This window comes from Choloepus didactylus, chromosome 8 (genome assembly GCF_015220235.1).
Source record: "Choloepus didactylus isolate mChoDid1 chromosome 8, mChoDid1.pri, whole genome shotgun sequence".
NCBI lineage: Eukaryota > Metazoa > Chordata > Mammalia > Pilosa > Megalonychidae > Choloepus > Choloepus didactylus.
This window is the reverse complement of record NC_051314.1, coordinates 113630596-113648700: the sequence shown is the minus strand read 5'-3', so window position 1 is coordinate 113648700 and position 18105 is coordinate 113630596. Positions and strand designations below refer to the sequence as shown.

Sequence of the window (18105 nt, the reverse complement as noted above, 5' to 3'; positions counted from 1 at the left end):
GTGAGCTTGACAGCTTCTCAGTGCTTAAAGATCAGTGGTGATCTTAACAAATGTGATTTTTTGTATCATTTACTGAAAGCGTCAACATTTGGAAGATCTGCCCTCATTGAACTGATATTTTCCAAATGACCAATGTTTGATATTTCAGAATTGTGGATGGGTAAAAAATTCATTTGAAGTGCAAATAGACTAATGTATTTAATGAAACAGTATGAAAAGATCCTTGATGTGGTTTCAGATACCACATTGCAACTCACCTTTTAAGAAACTCCCACTCTTTAAGGTTTACACAGTATCAAAGATATTTACAATTATCTGGAAAAGTTATTGAAGTTCTCTACCCTTTTCCATCTACATATGTCAATGCGGGTGGATTTTCTTCGTAACAAATTGAATTCAGGAGCAGGTATGAGAATTCAGCTGTCTTGTATTAAGCCAGATTTGCAAAACTATAAAACAATGCCACTCTTCTTACTCATTTTTTTTTCCTAAGGATATAAAGGGGTCCTAAGACCAAAAGACATTTGAGGACTACTGCAGTAGACTATATAGAATTACTGTGTTCATTGGCATTTTTAGTCAAACAAGAAATTTTGTTATCTATCTTCTTTCATAAACACTAATAGCAATTTTAAATGGTATTTTGTAATATAAATTTGTTTATGATTTCTCAAGACTAACTTTGGCCCCTCCCCCTCAAAAAATGCCTTTACCACAAAATTTATATTGTACCTTTTATTTTCCTAGCATGTCTATGTGCCTGACAGAAGATCAATGCCAGCAGGCCTAAGTTTACAGTCTGTTAATCCACAGAGCCTCCAAGGCAAAACGGTAAGAGTGTTATCTTTGTTTACCACATTATGTGTATTTACATGCTACAAATAAAAGCACATAATGGACATAGCTTTAAGTTTGAATTTCCAGAGAGGTGCATTCCAAAGAAAAAACATTACTAGTTTTGTGGAAGAGATGTTCATCAGAAGAATTTGGAATCATGGAGCCATTTCAAAGATAGCTTTTCACTTTCTGGCAGCTAAATATAAGATTGTATTCTGAGGTTTATTGTATAGCTGGGGGGGTTCCTTTACTTCTGGGATGTTAATTCCCTTATCCTTAAAACAGAAGTTGCAGTTAATTCATTAACACAACAAATCCCGCAAGCAACTATTTGTAGTTAAACAAGAGGCCCATTGAGTAGTTCCTCCTTTGAATTTTTATATAGATTACTTTAGAGTGAAAAGAAACTGATTTGCATATTTATACAGAGAAATGAACACTATAAAAAATACTACGTCAAAGCAAGTACTATTTACTACATCATTTCATTTGTCAATATTATGTTCAAGTTGGGAAGGAGTTACATTATCAGGACCCTCTTCAAATTAAAGGGGAAAGATGACTTTCCATCACTTCAATTTATTTTAAAGGCATTATTTTATCAGGAGAACAATATTTAACATCAGTCGATAGTCTAAATTTTGATGAAAATGTGATTTGAGCAACTTTGTAGTTGTTCATTGTTTAAAATGCTTTTCCTGCAGTAATCAAATTTCATCTTTTATGTTTCTTGCAAACCTTTTATTTCATCTTTTACCTGCTTAGATGTAATGAAGTATTTCCTGGCTTTAAACTACTTGCAACTTATTTGTTAGAAGTTATATATATTTCTTGATTGAATCTAAGAATTTCAGGTGTTAGATGTTAGATTATTGATATGGCAAAGAAACAGGCATTAATCATAAGATAATGCTAAATATTTGAAATTTTCTCCTCTGCCTTGCTCCCTCTAGTGGATATTTAAAATTACATTTATTTACCACCTGTACTACTTTTTTTTTTTCCTTGGCCAAATTCTTTTATTTGCCCTCAAAATTTAATTATCTAAGATACTTATTGGAATCCTTCTTCCTGTTGAAAAGCTCTTTTTATCCTTTTTGTTGCATAAATAGTAAACCAGGGGTTCAAGATTTCTTCCTTTGGTATTTATGTCAGTATCACTCTAGGTCTTAGAATAGCTAAATTCCCCTCGCCCTACTTTCACCCTGGCAAGACAAGACCTTGATTATGATCACAAGACATGGAATATCCCAGAATCATGAGGTCACAAGATGTGGTTGGCATCAAAGCAAAGGCAGCTACTCTTTTTCTGTTATGCAGTTTTCTTTAAGTCCCATACACAATAACCTTTCTTTGACTGTTTAATAAAAAAAGTTTTCTCTATATAGAGATATAGAATTTTATCTAAAGAATCCAGTAGTAGCTGCAGTTTGTTTCTATTAGCATTTTCCCGCCTGAATGCAGTAATTTTTAATGTGATTCCAAGTAATAGTTTAAAATTATTTCTGTCTCTGAAAAGAATGGTATGGAAAAATAAAGCAAGTGAACAGAAGAGAGCTAGTGTGGTGCCATGGTATAAGCAAAACAAATCACTACAAAGGATGGTTTTTTGGCCTGGACATTTTAAGAGCATGCTGTAGCACTTCAATGAAGACAGCCTCCTCTGGCCTGCATGCAGTTTTTAATCATAACAAAGCTCTGAGAAATACTGGGCAATATTTTATGTCCTGTAAGAATGCCAATGCTAACAAAGAAAAATATATCAGATTGAAGTGTTAAGGAATTGTATCCACTTTTGAAAATTCATTCCCCTTAGTAATCATAGTAACCAATACAGAACCAAAAGGTTTTATATAATTGGGAAGCATTTAATAGATCCCAGGTACTGAGTTCAATAATGTGAAACTATTTTCCAAGTTTTCATGAATCTTAATTACTTTGAATTATTTTCTGTTCTCTATAATGGTGTGTTGGAAATGCAGGTGCTGTTCTTTAGCTGGAAAAGTCTTAGGTTTAATTTTGTAAACATTTAATTATAAAATCTTTTAATATTATTAATCTTTTAATAGCTCTTATGTACAAACCTTGATAATGGTTTTTTGCTGTTGTGTTTTTTTATGCTTAATATTTAAATATTCTCTCATGAGTTCTGAGAAAACTTATATGCCTTAATATACTGTTGCTTTGCTGTGTCTTTTAGAGTAACACTGTTCCTTCTATTTCTCTAGATATCTATGATATATGTAGGACCTATCATCATAGTGCCTAGGCACTGTGTTTGATGTCAACCATAAGAGGAAACTTGCCAAGAAATCTTGGTTTAATATCTGTCACTTAAGGCAACAATTAATCTGTTTTCCACTGTTTGGATTCTTAAATTGTACTCCTTCAGCCAGAGGAGCTTACGCTGCTGCTAATAAAGCTGAGACGGCAGCAAGCTGAACTGAGTAGTATCCGGGAACATACGCTAGCACAGCTCATGCAGCTGAAACTTGAGGCCCACAGCCCAAAGGTCAGCTATGAAGAGATCTGTCTGTGTCATCTGCCATCATCACTCACCTTGAACCACCCATTAATCACTTTGATCAGTGTTGTTAGTGTTGAACATGAGCCCATACCATCATTGCATCGACAACATTAGGACCTGCTATTGACCCTTTGAGAATTCAATTTATTTATTTATATATTAATGAAAGAAAATACGGGAAAGATGAATTTCTTCTTAGCCCATCACCCACTAGCTTTTGATCAGGAGGAAAGAAATGCATACAGACTTTGAAATAGTGTTATACACCTGATACCATACCTTCCACAGCTGGTAAAACAGATATTGCAAATTCCTATAATTTCCAGTAAAGTAAAAATTTGAAAGTTGATTGTAGTTTTAATACTATGCCTTTTAGATTTCAAAGATTTATTTTTAGATATGCCTTTTATTCTTGATAATTAGAATGAACAATTATATATACTTCTCAAAGGATTTAATAGTCTCTGGTTATATGAGAAAATGACTCATGGACATCTTAACTTCTTACATACCTTATTGAAAGAAATCATTGTATGTGACAGAAAAGTATCATGTCAAGCTTCTAGCATCCAATCTGCTAAAGCCATTGGATGGATTTTTGTTTAAATATTCAGTTTATATGCTTACCTACTTAATTCCTTATAAAACTAAGGATAATTTCATAATTTAATAAATCATCTCTACCATTTACAGGTGAGCATGTGGCATGAATGTTGTGGTGTGCTGTGATACAGTAGGTTTTAGTAAATTAGCTGTTTCTCTTATTTCAAAGCTGAACTTTTCCTGAATTCTGCACCTTCTTTCTCTGTCCCTTTGTTTTCTTGATTGGTGCCTACTAGAACGAAATTCTTTCTCATCGTCTTCAAAGGAACACCATATATTTGGATCATCAGGTGGGATTTGTAGAATTTTCTTACTTTTAATAACTAATAAAACTTCTTAAATGTAGTGTAGTTTTTGGGCTACTTAGATTTTTCATTCACTTTGAGTTAATAGTGGATTTTTATTTGCTTATAAAATAAGTAATACAGGATTCCCTCAGAACTTGCACAAGTAACAGAATAAGAAATCTCCTACCAACAGGTGAATTCAGGAATACCATGATAAACAGGGAGAAAAAGATAGTTAATGGAGGTCATGGGGATGACAGAAGAAGGCCTGGTGACCTGAAATTGTGACAGCCTGACTTTTCTAGGCGTTTTCCTTCTTATCCCAAGGAAAACTATTCTCTGAGGCTTATCTCAGCTTGGTGTTCACCTAATTAAAGGAATAGACACCAAGTTGGGTAGGGGCGTGGATGTAGTGTGGTGTGTATTCCATATGGGGACTTACAATGGGCATAATGTGTAGTGGAAATAATTTTTAATTGCATGTCTTTATCCCCTGTTTGCTGCTCCCTCCCAGTGTTTGGTCTTTGCCAAACATTGTATATGAGGAGTCATTTTTAAAAAGTGATCTACAGTTCTTAGCATTTCCTCAGTGATAACAGCAAGCATGATTGGTTAGAGTTGTTGTTCAAAAGTTAAAGTGGCAGTTCACGAATAAGTACTGACTCTCCCATATTTTATTATTTATAAAATGCTTTACTGTTTATTTTTATTTGATGAAAATTTTTGATATGTTCTTAAACATAGAATTTCTTCAGTGAATGCATTTTTTCATATAAATAAAGCTAAAATTTATTCTAGCTTGTTTTAGAATGTCCAAACTTGAATATTTTATCAAAGAGGTTACTATGGAAAAAGTTGTAAGACAGATGTTTACATATTTATATTTGCTTATTTGAAACAAAATAAGAATGTACTGCTCTCAATTATTTATATTTAAAGAAGGGTTTTGCACTAGGATAACCCTTTAAAAGATGTCAGATCATTTTTCTTATTTTATTTAAAAAATACAAACTTTTGGTAATGTGAAATTTATATTTTGCCTATTGGAATGCTTTAGAAATCAACATTGCATGTATCCAAATTTAGGTCTATAGTTTAGATACTGGGGCTGTTGAAATTTAACAACAGTGTATGTTATACTTTGAAAGTAGTCTAATTAAGATACATTCACTAATAAAATAGGAAAATAAGTCTTCTCTTAAAATTCCACACTGCCAGAAAGCCTCTAAGATACTTGGGAAATCACTTTCTTAAAAACTCTTCAAATGTAAGGCTAGAGATAGTTCTGAAAAACAATGGAATGTTAGAAAAATTTGATTTAAAAAAAATTATATAAATGTGAATCTAAAGTTATCTGGAATCTCTGGAAATAAACTTAGTGGTTTACTGTAGTTGTTACTTGCCCTGCTAAAATCTAAACTGAAAATGCAGAGACATAGAACTTTAGAAAATCTTAAGAAAGGGCATGTAAATATATCTAAAATACTACTATTTGCTAAGTTGCTTCTCCTCAACTCCCTTTCTCAGATCTGGCTCTCTTCCATCCCTTTACCTAAGCAATTCAGATCCCAGCTGAGGTTTTTCTTCTCATCGCTACACTCGAACCATGCTCGTCCACCATGCTAGTAGTGACAGGCAGCTTCTAAAAATCTCAATTTTTTATTGGTCTTCTCTACTCTCTCACCATGTCAGCAAAAGTTTTGTAGTAATTCACTTAAAAAAAAAAAAATACTAGATCCTAAAACAAAGTTATATTATTCCTATTTTTTAATTTTATGATGATGGGAAAAATTACAGAATTGAATTGTTTGAATGTGGGGTTTTTTTGGCATTAAAATAAGACTCATTTCTGATGGCATTTTAGATAATAATTAGAAGTCTAGAAAAATATGGTGAGTGCTTTGCCTAGAAACACATTCCTAAATGTGTCCTTAAGGTTTCCTAAAGAAAATCTCTGTTTAAATAAGTCAGAATTCCTTATGGTTTCAAATAATTATACTTAATCTAAATGAAATTATTTACTTTTGAAATGTCCTATATTTTGTATCAACAATTATGCCTATTAAGTTATATAAAAAGGATTTTTGATAATTTTGAATTTTAATAAAATCCTTCATTCACCTCAAACATTTCCAGCTTTTAATCTTTTTACTGCCAGTAATTAATTTTAGATAACCAGGTCTGTTGTTTTAATGGGCATTATTGGTTGCTTGGGTTTATAAATTGATTCATCAGCTTTATATAAACACAAATTGGAAAGTGGATTCTAAAATCTGAAAGTCAGGTGAAAAGGCTCTGGTCACACTTTATACTGTGTATCATACCAAATGAACATGTGCTAATTGATTCTCACTTTCAACACTTTGCTTGCCCTAATAAATCATCAGAACGACCTAAGGCCAACAACAAAAATAGAATCTTCCTCCTGCCCCTTGCCAAATACCATAGTTGTCAAAAGAATGTTTTTAATTGATTTACATTCTATTTATCCCTATTAATATGCATGAAAAATAGAACCAAAAAAGTATTTTCTCTGAGTTGCTTCAGAGGTAAATTCATTTGTGATACTAATGGAATGTTTATAACAAATAAATGAAAATGCCTTATCTGAATTCTGAAGATTGGTGTAGGATGTAAAAAATGATTAACATGTTAAACTAAAAATCTTAACTTCTGGTGCCTATACCTTGAGCACTATAATTTAATTTCTGATTATCACCATTTAAGAGAGAAATCATGTATTGAAGTGTTTTTTTTAAATAACCATACCTATACTAACTATATGGTAGAATTTTCTTCTGTTTTTTGCTTGCTTCATCTTTAAGTACACTGTTACAATTGATTCATGCCTTTATAGCCTAGTGAGGTAGAATATTCAAAGTCCGTTTATTAACATCAGTCCAGGTGCATTGTCATTTTTTTGAATTTTAATATAATGTAACCACAAAGTATAACCTGCAAACATTTAATAATCCTAGCTTGTATACTTTAACCTCATCCAAGTTCTATTTAGAAAAATGCATAAATGATTGTATCAGTAACTCATTTTCTAATTATTCAGCTTGGTTATCACTGAATATTAGAGAAACTTTTGGGTACAGTTTAAGTGAAACTTGTAAAATTCATCCTAAAATTAGAATGGATTTAGCATTTGTTAGCTTTCTCCATGTTTATCTCTCTGCCTAACAGAATATGGAAGGGAGAGGAAAAAAAGCTGTAAGTAAAATTTTACCATGGCTCTGTACTTTCCAAGAAGTTGGAATTAAATTCGGGATTATCAATAATTGCAATGATATCTCCTCCCCTGAAGAATGGAGTATCTCTAGAAATTCTTGAAAATGCCGTAGTAACTAGTATTTATTTTGCAAGGGAAAAGAGAATATCTTGATGTACTTTCTTTTCTTCTCAGAGACAGGCAGACTAAGTATGAATTTTGGAACTATATGGCTTTCCAAGCAAGCATTTATAATTAGGAGTCTTAAAGATTCCATAGAGCCAAATGTAAGACATTTATTTGAAATTGAATAACAAGTTTCCAAAGAAGCTTATAGTAGCCAACAATCTGATGATATTCAGCAGTAAGATACAGTAAGGGCATAACCAGTTGTTTTGTTTCCCACACCCTAGCAGTTATTAAATGTTTTTAACAGCACCCCTGGGGATTAGATTCCCAGACCAGGTTATAAAAAGCTGTATTTAACCCAGTAGTATATCTAAATGCAGTAATGACATCATTTACATAGCTACATTTTAAGGAGAACATCTCTCTAGATAATGCATTTGGAGTGCCACTTCAGGATCTCAGGAGCATGTATATCTTCAGCAAGTCTAGCATTGTTAAGTAGCAGCTTCTAGTTGTAGGTTCCTGTGGCCTGGACAAGGACTCGTTGGGATGAGCAAAAGAAGAAAATTGGAGTTTCAGAAACCAGACCAAGATCTGAGGAAAGGAACTAGGCAAGAGCCTCTCCACGGAGGAGGAGGTGAAAGCTTGGGCTTTTTTGATCCATCCTGAAGGGAGGATGAATAGGAGTGGGAAGTTAGAAAATATTCCAGTCCCTCCACCCATTTTCGTCATCCCTACTTTAGCTCTTCCTTTCTTCCTCACTCCCTTTTTCTTTCTAACTTTCCTTATTAAGAGTGGTTACAAGAGAGTTTAGATGTTCTTTTTTTTTTTTAAACATTCTCGCCAGATTTTTCCATGTTGAGAATACAAGGCGAGATGCTCAGAACTAAGACTGGGGTGTGTAGGTCTGGATAGAAGATCGAGAGACTTGGAGCAGTACTTCACAAGCCTTTTGTAAACATGACAGCCCCTTGTGGATAAAACAAATACTCCAACATCCCCAACATGATATGCCACAGAGAGGGAGTTTCCACCTATGAGAATACCTACTACACTGAACAGAATGTGTCTTCTACACTCTGGTACTACAGCAAGTTTTGGGTTTTTTTGTTTTTTTTTTGTTTTTCCTCTTTTAGATATAAAATTGTATTATAACATTGATTGTGCTTTTACAAATCTGCTTTAAAATGATGACATACCACCTTTACCCACCGCCCTTCCAAGTCACTAAAGTTAATTGTATCAGAAACATCTGCATGAACACAAAAAAAGCAAAAGAACAGTATGCCTGGTGAGAAGTGGAAAGGAAGGGACGTACCTCAGTCTGTCACTTGGGGTTGCCCGTTCCCAGTGTCCTCAAAAGTATATTTTAAGTAGTGCTTCTTTGTGAAAAGAATATGCTTCTGCTATTAACATTTTTTGATAAAATTCATTTGTTTCTACCCAACTGGAGCTCCCCCCCCATCTAGAGCATACTTAAATCATTTCTGAATATAGCATAAAATAGTAGACCTTATTGTCAAATTCTTATGGCAAAGCAGTTTGCCATGGTACAATAAAAGAAAAATGTAACTCAAGGATACCTTTGTGTTCTTTTGTTAAATCAGAACATTTAAGGTTTTCAAGAGTCAGTAGCTAAATCCTTGTATTGTACTTTATCAGTACATTTAAAAAAAAAAAAAACTATCAAAATCTTGCTGGGAAAGTAAGAAAATCAATTTTCTTTAATGCTAACTCCTAAAACATCTTGAAAAGTAAGCTAAACTTTCTAACATGGAAATGTTTTGTAATAGCACTTAGATTTTATGATGTAATTATTTTTTATAAAACTAAGCTGTATCTTATGAACTGTATACTAAAAGTGACACTTGGATGAAGTCTGTTATTATAACATGTTGTGAACATTGCTCATCACTATGCTTCCTATATCCTTTTGAGAAACGACAATAACAGAAATCTGTGCAGACAGGAACTCTGACCACTTTTAAACATACTTATACAGAGTGAAATGCAAAAAGGAACAGTTAAGTGGATGTATGTAATTGGTTCTGAAACCATTCAAGGTAAAAAAAAAAAAATTCAAGAACACTTTTTCGCATCTTGCTCTTTGTGTTCATGAAAGACAGCATTCCTTTAAGGGAAGAAATGCTAACAAGATGATTGAAAAGATTCTTGATGGCTTTCATTGTTCATGTCTGATTCAGCAACTTCCTTCTCTTGAGTTGTTAAGCAAAATCCCATGTTCTATAATACTTTAAGGGATCCTGGAACTTCTATGTTTTGGTAGGGATGATTGAGAGCTACAAGAGGTAATATATCTAGGGGGAAACAGAATAGGCATTTGGGAAAAGCCAGCTAAGGAAACTGGAAAATTCAAAGTACATTACTTAACACTTACCATCCCAAACTAGTTACATGGTACAGTTATCTATATTTTCTTATGCCTTTCTGTTAAAAGTAATTTGTTTCTCTTTCCTTCACACCCCACTCCTTTTTTTTCTTATCCTCCCCCTTCCTCTCCATATTTAGCAGTAAGGGTTGGAGGGAAAGTGGATGAAAGCCAGAAAATTCTTCAGCAGGATATGATAGATGTCAGAAGTTTAGGAGGATTAAGTGGGCAATGTATAGAGAAATTAGAATATGGAATGACGTAATACGTATGTGTGGGTACTCTGATCTCTTGAAAGCTTCCATTAGTGTCATGGTTCCCTTTATTTCTTACCTGTAATTAATCTGCCCCTTTTTCCTAGCTATATTCACCCTTCTCAACCCTAATTGGGGAAGTTTCTCAGTTCTTGGTTTTCTCCCATCTGGTAATTCATCTGCTTACCATATGTTTCTCTTCATCTCTAGCCATGTCATCTAACATGGCCTGGCTTTCTCCCAGAAAGCAGAACCTGATGTAGGCTTGCTTGCCAGAATTTTACTTCGGAAAATGATACCAAGGTCCAAAAGTGAATAAAGTGAGCAGGGAAGAAGAGAATATATTACCAACTGCCTTAGGCTCAGAGTAGTTGACAAATGAATAGAAACTGCAGAAGTACCCAACTGAACAAAGAAGGAAGTATTTGTACTGGCTCCCATCCCTGGTTGATCAAGGGTTGCCCCCATGGGACTAACTCCCCAGCACACTCAAGCTGTCCATACACGAGTGCCTAGAGGATCCCATACAGAAACTGGTTGACTCAACAATAGCTGAAACAAAAGGTGGACCGAGAGAATATGAAAAGGGGCACAAAAGATGTCCAAAATTCCTGTCTGCAATTTCAGTTGTGTGTTTCTAAATGGCCTGTGGAGATCTCCATATGGAAGTTATGCCCTCAGCATACCCCTAATATGTCCAAAAATTAGGCTTTTCATCTTTATACCTCAATTCCCTGACCAGAAGCAAAAATAGTTCAAAACATTGGTCACCTTTAACTTCTTTCCTATAATGATGTATTAAGAACATCATCCTTGGGAAAGACTTCACTGGGCTTTGAGAAGTATCAGGATCTTTGTTTTAACTGTTTACTTAGATCTAGAACCTAAAGGGGTCACCTACAGTCCCCAAGGGGAAAAAAGACAGCACATAAGGGAAAGGGAGACCCAGTCTCTTCCTCTGGCTATGGCCTGACACTATTCAGTCTGATTGCCTGGTGGATGAGCAGTCAGACTACCTGGGAAGGACCCAAGGTATGGCAAGCTTTCTTGCTGTCCTTCCTGCTGTTCCACCATTCAAAGGATGGAAATTATATGAATTTATAAAAGTTGCAGAATAAGATTAGAGGGGCTCTAGGAGTCTTACTATGTTCTTCCTAATCACATCTGACCAATAGCAACTTAAAAGTTTAAAATACATTGACACTGGAGTTAAAGTTACTTTAAAACTATTTTACTGAAAACGGGAAAAAACATGAGATTCAATAGAGCTATCACAACAGATTCGGTTAGCTGATTACAGAAAAAGAATGTTTTGTCCCTTATAAGAGGTAGATGTTATTGTGTCATTAAGATATTTGCAGAAAAGAGTAGAATGTGATCGTTTCAAATATATCTTGAATTCTTTTAATATTTTCTGGTTGTCTGTGGATGCCAGGAATAAAGATGGTAGAATCAGATAATAATATATAACTTGAAGCTAAAAGAACAGTGATTAGGAAAGATGCCTTAAGTAAATAGATGAAGGCACTGAAGTAAAAATCAAACCTGTAAAAGTTGTCCAGTAGCCAAAGGAATTTTCCTTTAAAAAACAGACCAAAAAACTTTAAAGACTCTTAGATGAAAAAGGATGACATTCTCTCTAAGTAAACTATTTGCAAAGGCATTAATTAGCTTGGACCATCACAGTTTCCTTCAAAATATTCAAGGGGCATATATCTCAAAATGGTACTTTTAAAAATCAGCAATTTAAATGAGATTTTGATCCTAGAGATCATCAGTTGTAATACTAGTTCCTTTTTAAACTTTTAATCTATCTCTCTCCCTTCAGAAAAGGAGAAATAGTTACATCTTTGAAGTATCACTAATTCATCTGAGTAACTAGCTATAGTAATATACTTCCAAAGTTTTGCTTTTTGGAAAAACATATATAGCATGGACAGTTTGTTCAGATTACATTAAAATTTCTCCAAGTAATAGGTCTTAGTATTTTGACAGCACCATCAGTTATAAAAAAACTTTTCGGTCTTCTATTACAAAAGTCACTTCACATTTCCCTGCTTCCTGTAAACAATGAACAGTTTCAGTAGACAGTCCTATCCTTCCATTTCAGGTTCTTTCACTTTCACATGTTCCTAGAATGAAAGGGGAAGGCAATTTACATTGTATCTAAATGATCTGTTTTCTAAAGACCTCCTCATGCCTCACTGTAGATGTGAAAACCACACATTTTAAGAATTTTATTGATGTAGACCCAGAACTTTTCTTGGGGAAAATGGATTCTTCAGTGGCTAGGCTATCAGGATTTTGTTTTGTTTTGTTGTTTTGCTGTTGTTAAGAAAGATTCACAATGTAAAAAGGGTTTTCTTAAGAACTGAGAAGTAATTAAGTATGCAGAAAAAAGTCCCAGTTTCCATCTAAATGGTAAATGACAGCACAGAGACAGGTCTTCTTAGTTATCAGGGAAGGAAGAAAACTCTGTAGGAATCATCCTACCTGCTTGCTCAAAAAAAGCACAGAATTAAGACTCAAGGAAACACGGTTACAGCTAAGAGCTTCAACAGATGTTTTTCCTCCCTGCCCCTCCCCCCCAAAATTATTCAAGAGTGTTTGCCTCATGAGTTAGAACACGCTGCTGCTTCTGCATTCATTGCTGGCCTAGTTTCTTCAAGGATAGAGACTTTTAAACATATTTAGAAGTTACTAGAATAATAGAGTAAATGACAGTTGAAAATTGGTTACCTAACACCCAAGTCTTCTTCCACTAATATTACTGAGGAGATTCAGTTAATTTTTTTACAAAGAGGGTTAAGTAAGTCTTTTTTAATTGTACCTCTCATTCAAAGACAATAAGGGAATATTTTAATCTAGATACAATACTTGTGTTTAGATACTTACTCTGAAATTTTTCATCTTTTGATAGTCGTGCAGTTATATTGACCAACATTTAGAACCAACCCATCAGGACCTTGAAAATTCCTTCTTGATGACAGTTACTTGAATTGGTGCCAGGACAGGACCGTGTTTCTCAAACCCAACTTCTTGTCAGAGCTACCAGTGGATCTTAAAGGCAAAAAGAAAACACGATACTCCAGGCTCTCTTTCCCCAAGTCCTCAGTCAGACTGCAGGTGTTTTTAAATCTCCATAAGTGATTCTTTTTTTTTCAGTCAAGTTTGAGAACTATTGAGATAAAAATAATCATAAAGGACAGCAAAAGAAGAAAAATCTAGTTTGTTTTGAAACAGCAACATTATCTTACTACTTTGTAATTTTTTCATGTATGTCACATGTATCAAGTGACAGTATTTGTATAGCACCTTAAAACAAAGTGAAGGAGGTGCTGTGAGGAGACCTGGCCTTGCAGGGAGCAAGCTAAGCCCATGAGGGCTGAGGTGATTGCTACCTCCACACACCTATAACCCATTCCCAGCCCCCCCAAAGTGTCCTTGGGAAATTCTGATCAACAGCATAGCAAGCATCATAGTTACAATCGTCACACTGAGTAAATGTTTCTTGATGATGGGGTTTTGTAACCAAGCTATTTCCTGACAGTAACATCAAAGAATGTTCTGTATTCATATTAGTATTATGTACCTTAAATCTGCTAAAGATACTAGGATTAAGTATCATATTTTCTAGGTAGTTTTTCTCAACATTTGGTCTTAGGAATTTCAAGTAAAAATGTGTGTTACATACAGAAATACATTGACATTAAGTCTATTTCCAAAGTGTTTCCACATGTCTTTAATTTACTGCTGAAATTAATTATTAAAATAGTATAATGCCTGACTCATCCATTTTCATTTTTATTATGAAATAATGAGCCTCTTATAATAACTTTATAGTTTGACAATTAACTGAAACCTAAGCCTTTATTACCTGTTACTTCAAAGGAAAAATTAAAGCAGGAAGCAAAGCATTGAACTCACTTTCCAGTAAATTATTAAACATCCAAATGTACTGATTAGTCTTTCTCTCACTCTGATTCCTTAAAGCAAAAGATGTAGGCTGTTAACACCACTATTAGGAGGTTTCTATGGTTCTTGAATTCAAACCAGAAGAGAATTTTTACGTGTTCCTTTTTTTTTTTTTTGAGAAGTTAGACACCAAATATCATGGTACTCATGAAGCATTAAGGATTTTTCTGGTTGTTTGTTTTTTTAAGTCGTATTTTACTGTTTTAATCTAAAGTTTACAGAGCAAGAGCCAGATAGAATGTGCTGTTTTCATTGTAAGTTACAGAAACAAGTCAGTTTCTAAGTATTAAAGAATGTTTCAGAGGTGATTTAGTGAAAGGAACCACTAGCCCATTTCTAGGATACCTTCAGAGATAAAGCAAATCTAGTATTTCCAATTAGTGAATCTGGAAGGCATGAAAGTTCAGATAGATTATTGGAATTGTTTAATAGAGACCAAACTCCCATTTCCTTGGGATCCTGGTGGTTGTGTTCAGTTTGCTTCGGCTGTTGCATGCCCCATGCAGGAAGAGCACAGCTACACACAGGACCACTCACCAGCTTAAGTTCTTACAACCCACTACCCCAGCACCCTGCGGGCCCTTGGTTAAGTCCATGTGATGCCCGAGAGAATTCTGAAACAGCCTCACTGTTCAGCCTTTCTATAGCTAGTCTTCGTCCATCTCTTTTGGTCTTGAGTGAAATGGGATCCCAAGGAGGATGTGAGCTGAAGAACACTGACTATTATCAGATTATATTTGACTTATACACATTAGAATTACCTGGGAAGCAGATTGTCAGTATTCTTTTAAAGTCCCCCAAATGATTATAGTGTGCTGCCAGGGTTAAGAAACACTGATCTTTAAAATGGATACCTGTACACCAGTGTTCATAGCAGCGTTATTCATGATAACCAAAAGAAGGGAAAAACCCAAATGTCTGTCAGCAGATGAATGGATAAACAAAATGTGTATATACATACAGTGGGATACTATTTGGCCCCAAAAAAATAGAATGCTAAGTCCTGACATGTGCTGCAACATGGATAAACCTATAACTCCAACTTACATGAGGTATCTAGAATAAGAAAATTCATAAAGGCAGGAAGTAGATGACAGGTACCAGGGACTGGGGAAGGAGGATTGGGGAGTTAATTCTTAATGGGTAGTTTTTGTTTTGAGTGTTAAAAAATGCCACCGAATTGTACACTTAAAATGGTTAAAATGGCAAATTTTGTTACGTGTATAATATCATAACTTAAAAACATGTAAATACATAAAAAAGAACCACTGGTCTAAAAAATTTGAACTTTAATTTCTGAAGCAGCTAGTGATTAAAAGGAAAAAGGTATTACAAGATACTCATATATATTTATACATGCATTGGGGAGATTATGCTTTTCAAGTAGTTAACATTTCTTCTGATAAATTTCTGATATGGATACAATGTTAATAATGTGAATGGGAGTATAAGGGAACTCTGTATTTTCTAGATATTTTTGTAAATCCACATCTTATTAGATAGGTGGGTAGGAAGAATGGAAGGAACTAAATGATACTAAAATTGAATAGAAGCTTAAAGTACTTGTATCTTTAGAAGTGTGTCACTGTGGTGAAATGATTATATTAGTCTAAGATCAATGCTTAAGATAAATTATCTAACTTTCCCTTATAAAACATAAAGGGCACTTTAAAATATAAACAGGTCTTAAATTTCTGTAATAAAAGTTTTTTTGTTCCTATGGAAAAATTTATATCTGTAACTTTCTATAATTTTCCAACATGGTAAGACTTGATCCTGTACTGCATGTTAAAACATTTATTTCCTTTGTTCTTGAAATGTTATCTCTATATAAATACCTTTGATCCCTTATTGGACAACATTGGGGGTAGAATCAGAAGTTTAATGGATGTGTGATACCAAATTCCTTCTGATTTAATTAATCTATAAACAAGTAAAACTAATCTATTTACAGAAAACAGATCAGGGGTTGCCTTGGGCAGAGAAGAGAATGAGGGTTTATATGAAAGGACATAGGGAACTTTCTGGGTAGATGGAAACATTCTATATCTTGTTTTGATGGTTACATAAATGTATAGTTTTGTCAAAAGTCATTGACCTGTACACATAAAAGCTGTGCTTTATTCCTCAGTTAGGTTGATTAGGGGGAAAAAAAAACAACAAAAAAGCATAGGTATATAGATGGGGGAAAAAAAGTTTTAGCCTGAATAAAAATCTTTTATATGAGGTATCAGTAAAAGATATGCATTTTTCATTGTCTCTTAACTGATTAAGAAGTAGTTAACAGGCCACAGGAAATCTCTGATTTTCCATCCAAAATATTTTATCAGTATGAAACTTTGGTAGAAATACAATTTCAAGATTCATTTTTTTTCTTACATTATGCATCCATTGATCGTAAGATTTATAAACTCTTTTTGTAGATTTAGTTAAATCAAGGAACATTTGTTAATCATGATAAAAATGTGTATTTTCTATAGTGTGAAGAATGAAAAAATAATAAATTAAACATTGCAAATGGCAGTTGTAAACAGAATCTGTCTGCTTAAGAATCATAAAAACTTTACTGGCCTTTTACTCAGTATTTCATGATGATTGTCTTTTGAATGCTTTAATTTCTTGAGTCCAGAGTTTGCTGAAAGAGATATTTCTGTTAGAGGCAGTAATTAAGTACAACATAGCTGGAAATGTGAAACATGGTTTCAGACTCTTTAGGAGCTGGAGAGATACGCTCAGTCTTTGCTGAATAAATTTTCATTTGCATGTTGTTGAAATATTTCTTCATAATGTGAGAAAATCCAATATAGGGTTTTATATAAATGTGTCTATCAAGATTAACTTTAATAAAATGTGTTACTAAGTGACAAAATACAAAGATTATTATGTAAAATTTTAATATTTGTAGGGAGCTAAATTATTTTTTTCTAGATAACTATATGAAGAACTGAATATTATTTGAAGCCTTATTATTGAAGAAGTAATCAATTAAATGATGTAGATTTTCTCTCTTTAAGTCATCCATAGGTATTGTCAACCTTTAGTTTATCCTTTGAATCATGATGCTCTGTCATCTATTCTAGTATATGTGAAAATATTCAGTAATTGTTTATAAAGTGAAACATAGTTGCAACAATGTTGCAGTTAGTAAGCTTTTTTATAACTTTGGAAGTGTTTTACAGCATTAAATACTTGTTTGAAATGGACAGTATAAATAAAATCTGTACAACCTTGGGATAAAATGTGCACAACTGCACTATTAGGAAGATATTAAAGTAGAGACTATATTTACAGTGTCGTCTTTCAAATCTAGCTATGCTGTAAACTGATGTTTGCTGTATGCTCCTCCTGATTTGAAATAGATGAAAGAAAATGAACCTATTATCACCATGGTTCACACAATGATTGAGAACTCGGCGCTAAGACCCCAACTGTACCAGCAAGTAAGGTCTCGGAGAGTGAATGATACTGCTTTATCATTTGCAAAAATCCGTCAGTGACAGTTTTGGTTTTTCTTCAGATTTACTCATAACATTAGTCTCTTTCTTATTTTATTTGTTGTTTATGTTTATTTGGAAAACCACAATTCATCCATGCTTTTCAGAATGCTGCAGTATTCTTAGCATGGCTTTGCTGAACATTTTGCTGTTGAATATTAAATGTGCCATTTTCCTAAAGTTTTTGTGCAGAGTTTTTGATTGATATGTACTTGGAGGTCTGCAGTACATTTGCAAAATTTTTAATAGATTGCCATTTATTTTGATCAACCCTAAAAGCGTAACTGTGATTTTTAGAGAAAAAAAACTTTTTTTTCCCCCTTTCAAGGATAACTTCTCACCCACCATTGTTGTAGGTTTAGATTATATTTATATGGGAATTGTTTAAATCTAGTT

At 33.8% G+C, this 18105-nt stretch overlaps 1 protein-coding gene across 11 annotated transcripts in view; it reads left to right on the top strand.

The window, feature by feature from the left end:
- Positions 1–18105, top strand: part of PLEKHA5 (pleckstrin homology domain containing A5) — a 264203-nt gene that overhangs the window by 194120 nt on the left and 51978 nt on the right. For 8 of the 11 annotated variants that reach the window (XR_005218219.1, XR_005218220.1, XM_037845005.1 and 5 more), the window contains 4 exons: positions 748–831; positions 3230–3349; positions 4204–4257; positions 17575–17655. Coding sequence is in view for 9 of the 11 variants with exons in the window: in XM_037845005.1 (XP_037700933.1) it covers positions 748–831; positions 3230–3349; positions 4204–4257; positions 17575–17655 (339 nt within the window). In the remaining 2 variants the exon portion in view is untranslated. The remainder of the gene's footprint in view (positions 1–747; positions 832–3229; positions 3350–4203; positions 4258–17574; positions 17656–18105) is intronic. The other 3 variants (XM_037845011.1, XM_037845013.1, XM_037845012.1) reach the window with 1 other exon arrangement.